Source organism: Hevea brasiliensis, chromosome 5 (assembly GCF_030052815.1).
Source record: "Hevea brasiliensis isolate MT/VB/25A 57/8 chromosome 5, ASM3005281v1, whole genome shotgun sequence".
Taxonomy (NCBI): domain Eukaryota; kingdom Viridiplantae; phylum Streptophyta; class Magnoliopsida; order Malpighiales; family Euphorbiaceae; genus Hevea; species Hevea brasiliensis.
Genome location: NC_079497.1, coordinates 113,430,938 through 113,439,485, shown reverse-complemented (window position 1 = coordinate 113,439,485; position 8,548 = coordinate 113,430,938). Strand labels below are relative to the sequence as shown.

The window sequence follows — 8,548 nt, the reverse complement described above, 5'->3', positions numbered from 1 at the left end:
TGTAATGCTTAAATCGTACTGTATAATGACTGGATTAGAGTAATGGAGAGCCTCTCTTTTATTCGTGCTTTCCTGTGTCATCCTGTAACTGTCTAAATATAAATTATTGAACTAAATAATTCTTTTTTACATATTAAGTATACTAGAACTCAAGACTTGGAACTGCATTCTTATAGCTCTAATAAGTCGTAGCAGTAAGAATCTGGTTTTTCAGAATGGAGTACGGGCAGCTGTTTGTTGCTGCTCGCACAGGGAATGTGGAAATCCCGTGCATTTTCCCGCAGGATACTAATCCACAGTGGACGCCCTTACATATAGCTTGCATGTTTGGGCAAGTGGATTTTGCCAGGGAGTATTTAAGACGCTATCCACAAAATCTCCAGCATGAGAATCCAAATGGTTGTAGCGGTTTACACTTGGCATCTTCCAATGGCCATTTAGAGATGATAAGGTTGCTTCTGACACTAGGACATAACAGAGAGCTTTGCATGAAAAGGGATAAGGATGGTAGAACTCCTCTTCATCATGCAGTTATTAATGGTAGTGACCGCGTGGTGAACCGACTGCTTGATGCTTGTCCGGAGTCTGCTCTGGAGGTCACTGTTCATGGGGAGACAGTATTTCATCTAGCTGTGAAGAATAAAGTATCTGTATCTCGTGATTTATTCGAAGATTTACTTCGGGGACCATATGCCCACAAGCTATTGAATATGGCTGATAAAGAAGGCAATACAGTGTTGCATTTGGCATTAGTTCGGAAACAGAGACAGGTAAAAAAAATCCACACTGTAAAAACTGTATTTACTAACCAAACAAAGCTCAAGCTCTTGGGTAGTGTGCGTTTAATTATTCATTTATTATCTAATATATACAGATAATTGAGCGCTTGAGCAGAGAACGTACTTTGAATGTGAACGCTGTCAACTCATGTGGGCTTACACCTTTGGATCTTCTAGTGATTGATCCCATCAATTTCGCGGATAGAAGAATAGAAAAAATAATTAAATCTGCAGGTGGAGTAAGGTTAAATGAGAGTCAAGAAAGACGCGAAGAGTGGAAAAGTGTATCAAGCGGGCTTTTTGTGATGGCATCACTTATTGCGGCTGCTTGCTGCCAGATTGCTGTTTTCCTCCAAGTGGGTTTCTGGGAGGGCTTGTCCCCTATCACAAGTGTCAACGTTACTTCAGTTCTCAACGCTACTGCTTCCATACAAAAGCCCGGGAATGCAACACTCTACCTTCAAAATGGCAAAGCCATATACAAAAAATACGAAAATTTGGTGCTCCTTGACGGTATAGTCTTTCTGTTCTCTATTTATATCATAATACTTACGCTGTTACCAAAATTTAGGTCAAGTGGAGATTTAGTTAAATGGATATACTTAATCGTGGTGACTTTAATGAATGTGATATTTTTTACTGTATTATTTGCCGGAGTGGCGTTTTATAGATTCAATTGGAGCAGTCAAGAACGCCAATATTTGTATTTTTTTATTTTTGTTGCTCTCTCATCGTTGGGAGTCTTTGTAATTCCTCTTGTCAGTATTTTTATTAGATTTCTCCTTAGTAGGAGAAACTAGTGACGAAGCCAAAAAGACTATTGGCTACACCCGGGGAATCAAGTGTACTCTGAGTTAAATTGTTGGTGTCAGTACTAGAGGAGATCAAGGAGATCCTGGGATGTCTTCCGGTTGCCATATTATTTAACTTCGTATTTCCTTTGTAACGGTTGTGTGATTAGTGCTTTTCTTTCTTTCTTTTCTATGTCCTTCAACGTATTACTGTTAAGGATGATCCGACGTAAGTTTGCTGTGACTATTTATTTATTTTTAAGTAATCAACTTCTGAAAATGCAATTTGAATCTTTCTCTGAGTGCTTGAAAAATTGAGATATTTTCTTTTCTATAAAAATTCTTTGGAAAAAATTATACAAAGAAATAGTTGTATATATATCAATTTCATTATTCCCAAACAAAGTTTATTTTTTCATTTTATACTCATTTGATTAATTTCAAAAATCACTATTCTCATATTTAAATACAGCTTGAATAATTTTAATAATACATAATGCTATATATTAAAAAAAAATTATATTTTTACTTATTTATATAATTATATTTTAATTATTAAACATGGAAACGAGAGTCACATCATCTTGACAATAAATCACTACACAAAATTTTCTTTTCTCATGTCTCATTATTTGTATTTTATAATTTGTCTTCGGTACAAGAAGACATGCTTAATTACAAAGATTGTGTCTTTATCAGTTAAACAGTTTGTTAACAGTGATTTTTTTTTCTTAAATCTGATTTATTATAAAATTAAGACATAAGATATATAATAAAATTTATTTATTAAATATATAAAATTTACATATTTTTATCTCAGATCTATATTAAATCAAATTTCGATAAAAATTTTCTGAAGATGAAATTTTGTTTTCATTGCTCTTTCTTTTATCCTCTAGGCAACTCAATCAAAACCACCTAGAAGCCAATTGAAGCTCAGCTTGTACTAGCCATTAAGAGCTTATAATTAAATTAGCTTGTTGAAACTTGTTTAATAAATTAGTTGAGCTAAAACTTAAATTTAATGTTTAATTAATAAATGATTAAAAAAACTTAATCTTTATCAATTTATAGGTAAGGGTGAGCATGGACAGATTAATATTCAATTTATTAACGATTTTTTAAAAATTATTTGTTAAAAAAACTTAATTTTTTGTTATCAGTTAAGTGTTAATTAATTAATCATTTCTTTTATTTTTTAGAGGGTATTTGGTTTACTGATTAGTGTGTCCGCAAGTGCACGGGTCACAGTAGTATAGTTTTAAAAAAAATGATATCGATCCCACAAGAAATTGTGCTTAAATTGGAAATAAAAGGATAAGCTAATTAGAATAACAAAATTTAAAGATATTAAAAATGAAATTTGAAATTAAAATTTGTATTTGAGGAATTTAAATTAAATCAAACAATTAACTAAATTAACTAAACTAGATTACCAAGATTTAAATTGCAATTTGCTATTTATGAATTTTGGAGGAATTAAATCTAAATTCAATAAAAATTAAAGTGATTCTAGAGATTGGATTTTCAATATTGTTTGCATGTGCTTTATCCCTAATTTAGCCAAACACATGAGAATTGCAATTTTGAGGGAAATCAATTCTTAAATTTTTGAAACCTTTTTCAAGCATCTCAAAGTTGGTTTTCATTAAATCAAACCCTGTTTTCACGGTATTTCAAACCTAACAAAAACCCAATTAAAGCTCTAATTGATTTTGGAAAGTCCCCTTAATCCTCTTAGCTTATCTCTAACACCAAGAAAACTAAGTTTATTACAAGATTATCTATCCCAAATATTCACTTTTCAGTCCATCTATTAAGGATTAAAGCTTAACTTAATGAGGGCCCATTCATCAAGCAAGTCAACAAGCTCACAAGCAATAAATCAAAATGTAACAAACCTCATTTAAATGGCTAAATCAGTTCAAAACCACAACACAAAACAATATTTACAAACTCATCTCTAGAATCTCTAATAACTAGTCACAAATCATAGTTTCAAGACAAACCCATGTGTATAAATGAAGAAATAATGGAAATCTAAGTTAAGGAATAGAAAAACCCAGAAAAATGCAGAAGAATCTGCTGCTGGAGAGTGCAGAACGCCTCTGCTGCTGCTGCAAAAATGCTTCACGTGCTCCTCTCTTTCTCTCCTTCTTTCTTGCCAAAAATGCCTCCCTTCCTCCTTATGGAAAGAAAATGATAAAGGAGACTTTATATGGGTTAGGGGTCTGCCCTAGAATGGGTAAAAAGGTGGAAGATTCCAGAGAAAGTGAGGTATAAAATCAGAGTAACGAAAATGCCACGTCAGCCATTTCCAGTAAAAACGACATAAGCTGAATTGGTTGTGTCGCGGGTTGTGTAACTCTCGGCCTGAATATCTGACGATCGAGACATAAGCTAAATCGATTGTGCTGCAAGTTGTGAAGCTCTCGGCCATTTTTTACTCAACTTCAAAAATTTTTGCAATTCAACTCTGATCTCCTCCAAATGGCTACTCTGATCAAAATACACCAAATTTCTCCAAATTTAACCTACAAAACAAATAAATTCCAAAAATTAAACTAAGAAGTGTGAAAATTATAAAATTGACTAAATATATGCTAATATCTATAATAATAGCTATGAACAAGGGTAAATTATGTACAAAAATTACACCTAAATGATGATCTAAAATGCATGCATCAAATTCCCCCATACTCAAACTCTTGCTTGTCCCCAAGCAAAATTTCATTAAAACTCATTTGGAAAGGAATAGAATCAGTCTTTGAAAACTCAAAAATCACTAATCCAAACCACCAACTTACCCCTAGCCACCAACATTCCAAGTTCCCACCAGCGAAGCGCCAAGAATGAAGCAATCACTCTCAACAATTACAAAATAGCTAAGAATTAACCAATCAACCCAAGCAACAAATACCAACCAGCTACAAGAGTCAATTGTGCCAAAACAAACCTAAATGAAATAGATAGCCAATGTGTCTCAAATAGATGGTGAGTAATGTGCGGAAGATTATATTGCCAAACCCATATGCAAGCATAAAAGATCTAACTCTACTAATGTAACAAGCATTTTTCAAAGAATCATTAGGTCTTTTTAAGGGTTGTAATGGGGTCAAATAGAGTAAAATTATGGTTAATAAAGAAATGGAATAAGGAAAACAAAATATGAGAATAATATTAATCATGAAACTCAAAGTGCATCCAATTTTCTTCTTCTCTCTCTCTTTTTTTTTTTTTATTTTTTTTATCAAGAGGAAAGAAATTCACGATGAATATCAAGTGCTATCACAATGATTATATAAAGGGACTACTTTTTATACTTTTTTTTTTTTGATTTTGTATGTGTCCCTATTTCATGTCACACCCAAAATTACCTTTGGGATATTTTGGTGACCCCTTTTTTTTTTTTTATCAACTTTTTACAATTACTCTAGCACTTTTCAAGATGTTTCAATCCTTCGAGTTTTTTTTTTTTATATCATTATTTTTTTATGCACTTAATTGCTAAAATATTATTCTCATAAATAGGTGATAGTGTTTAGGTTTAATGGCTAGGTAAATGATTTGGGTTCCAAAGAAATTAGGGAATTAAGGTTCAAGGGGGTTTGCAAGGGTTGAAATGAAATTAAGGTAGGTTAAAGCTAAATGTGAGGTTTAAAATATGAAGGAATGCCTAAATCATATTCTTATCAAATGCAAGTTAAAAATTTCGCTTTGAAAGATCTAAGATACTTGTTCTAGGAATGGTGAGACGACAAGGACCATTTTCTTCCTTAAAGGCTTATTCAGACACTCAAAACTCAAAATAGCTAATCAGAATCTGCATACCTAGATGAATATATTAATTTTCAGCTATTAAGTAAGAGAAAGAATAATGCTTAAGACTTTGTACCCAGCTGAAACTTTCATTCCACTAACCATCTAAAGGCAAGTTGGATTGCTTGAATAAGTGGCTTATGGAATTCAAAGACTGGTTTAAAAATTCAAAAATTTTAAATGAATAAATGAAATGCATGAGTGTAAATGTATAGTCAACCTATATGTAACTAAGTATGCATAACTAAGTATATGAAGCTATATGCAGTGTATATAAGTGAATATGTACAAGTATGAAGTAATGAATGAGTATGTCACTATATGCAAATGAAAAAGGAAAAATAATTTTTGCAAAAAATTTACCCTCTCCCCCATACTTAGAATGAACATTGTCCTCAATGTTAAAAGATTGCAAGAAATGGGATAATTTGGCTATATGTGCATAAAGAATTATTACCCTGTTTCATAAGTGACAGCACAACTTGTGTTGAAAATGACACAAGCTGAGATAAGAATTGTTACCTCATGGAAGTGCAGCCAATTTAATTAAATAAAACTTGGACAGCTGCTGCACTCATTGCAAAAGAAACAGGGGAATGGAATCCATTAAATCAATTAAACTCAAAAAGTTGAAATAGGGAAGTTAAGCTCAAAAATATAACCATCAAGTGTAAATCCGAAGTAGCACATAAAAGCAAGTGAGCAAAGTACTAAAGATTCAAAGGAAAAATATACGAATGAGCAACTAAAAATATATTGAATAAACAAATGTTTCAAGTAAAAGAAAAGCACACAAGCAAAATATTAACTAAATAAGTTAAAAACACTAATTAATTAAGCAACTAAAAATAAAGACATGAAATGTAAACTGAAAATAAAAGCTGGTCAATCATGTATGAGAACTCCTTTGCCCTTGCCATCTTGTGGAGGTGGTGGTGCTTTTGGTGGTTGCTGTGGAGAAATGATGCTCAAAATGAGTGCCTGGTTAGTTTCGATCTACTCTAGCTTAGCTCGCATGACTTTCAACTCGTCTTGCATTTCAGCACTTCTATCCAAATATATATCAGCTAAATCCCTTAATGTTTGAAAAGAGACATCCGTCATTTGCCGAAAAGAGTAGATCTCATCACTGAGATTCTCCATGAATGTCAGAAGGGTTGCCATGGATGGTCCAGAAGCTGTTGATGAAGCAGGTTGTGCTGTTGGTGGAGCCTAGCGTGGAGGTTGTGTAAAAGGCTGCTCAGATGGTTTCTCAGATGCTGAGGAGGAGCTAATTGCAATAGGAGAGCCAGGTGGTGTTGCTGTTGGTGCAGGAATCTCATAAAGTTGTGAAGCCTCATTTTTGATACAAAATTTTTGGATGGACGGTTGGCCAAATGAGGTCCATCCAAAAATAGCAAACCAGTTGGAACAGCAGCACACTTATGAACTTGAGGATTAAAGCCAAAATAATGTGCAATGGGTGTGACCAACCTCCAAATACAATGTTACCAGTACCCCTAGTAGTATGGCGGATCACATGACGGCAAAAATAATAACCAGGTGAAGCTTTTTTACCAGTTTTTGCACACCACAAAAAGAATAAGTCATACTGAGACATTGTGCCAACACTAGTTCCTCTTCCTAAAATTGTATTTGCAATTAATCTTTGAAGCAATCTCAAGGAATGACTCTCAATTTTAGAAGCCTTACTGTGCCCCGGTTTGAAAACACCTGCTGAGGGTGCTATTTGCTGCCAAAATTCATACCCATTATAATCCCTTCGGCTAGTAGGCATTTTGAGCAAACCATCAGTTGGAAAGCCGAATATATGGTGAAAATCATCCATAGACAGCACCCTATCTTGACCAAGGCATCTAAAATTGATTGTCAAGTCATTATCCAAGTCATTTTTATGCTTACTAGTGGACAGGGAGGCCATAAATTCCTGCACTAGAATGGGGTAAACCAGTTCCTGCTTATGGGCAAATCGCACCCAACCTAAAGCATCCAACAGAGTCTGCATTTCATCATATATTTTCAAAGATTTAAGTGTAAACACATCCAAATACCGAGTTTGAACCATTTTTCGAGCTTCGACTCTTGTCTTATTTCTTTTCATTTCGGCAGTAGGCAACACCCATTGTCTAGCAGTAGGCAAAGAGGAAGGAATTGCGAAGTTACCTTTAGATGTTCCTAGGCGCTTGACCGCCGATTTTGGGATTCCATGGCGGACATCAGGTGCAGCAGAAGTTGGTGGCGGGACTGGGTGGGGCTGTGTGGGCTGTTCGGGTTTCTTCCTCTTGGTGCCGCTTGTTGTTTTGTGTGGCTTAATGCTCTTCACCTTTTTCTTCTTGTATGTAGCGATGGGGGCATCACCAGAAAGGGCTGCTGGTGAGTCGGTATTCATGGGTGGAGTGGTTTGGGGTTGCGGCGTAGGGTGGGAGGAATGGGGAGGGGAGTTTTCGAAGGAGAGTGGGGAATCGGGCATGGCAAAATGGAAGGGACTGATCGAAAAAGAAGAAGAATGCGGAGAAGTAGAAGAGGAAAGAAGGAAAATGGTGGTTTAGATGGTGGGTGTTGGAGGTGACGGTGAAGACGAAGGTTACGGCGAAGAGGAGGGTCGTGTCGGGGGCGATGCCGAGAGGAAGAAGGAGGGAATGTGGTTATTGGGTTATGGGCTATGGGTTTGGGTTTTAGGGTTGGGCTATGGGTGATAGGCTTGGGCTATGGGTTTTGGGTTTTGGGCTTTGGGTTTGGTTTAGTTAGTTTTTTTTTTTTTTTATATCAAAATGGGTTAGTGGGCTTTTGGGCTTGGGGTAGCTGTTGGCCCATTCTGGTGAAGTGAGTTCTTATCCTGCAAAACAAACAAACGACACAAGTTAGAACACAAGGATGGGGGTTGTGCCGGAAGTTGTGAAATAATCTGCCCAAAATGTGCCCAGTGAACATAAGCGACGATATAAGCAAAACCGGTTATGTCGCAGGTTGTGAAATCTGCTGCCCAAATTTGACCAAATTTCATAGCACCTAAAAAATTAAAACAAATTAGATTTCAAATGATTAGACCTTCATAACATTAATTCTAATTGTTCAACTTGTTATGTTCATCAAATAAAAAAAATAATTTTTCAAAGCACTAATTCACACATCCACATTCAAATAAATTTTTTTTTTTTG

The 8,548-nt window shown here is 35.0% G+C and overlaps 1 protein-coding gene across 1 annotated transcript; it reads left to right on the top strand.

The window, feature by feature from the left end:
- The first annotated feature begins 215 nt into the window (after positions 1–215).
- Positions 216–1,638, top strand: LOC131180287 (ankyrin repeat-containing protein BDA1-like). The gene is made up of 2 exons (XM_058147889.1): positions 216–770; positions 875–1,638. Exons 1-2 carry the CDS (start codon positions 216–218, stop codon positions 1,577–1,579), a joined length of 1,260 nt encoding a protein of 419 aa, XP_058003872.1. The 3' UTR covers positions 1,580–1,638.
- Positions 1,639–8,548: the final 6,910 nt, after the last annotated feature.

What these genes read in the sequence shown, in the direction of transcription:
- LOC131180287 (XM_058147889.1), top strand. Translation starts at nt 216, where the DNA reads ATGGAGTACGGGCAGCTGTTTGTTGCTGCTCGCACAGGGAATGTGGAA. An exon ending in TAGTTCGGAAACAGAGACAG is followed by an intron (nt 771 to 874) that starts GTAAAAAAAATC and finishes TAATATATACAG; the next exon opens with ATAATTGAGCGCTTGAGCAG.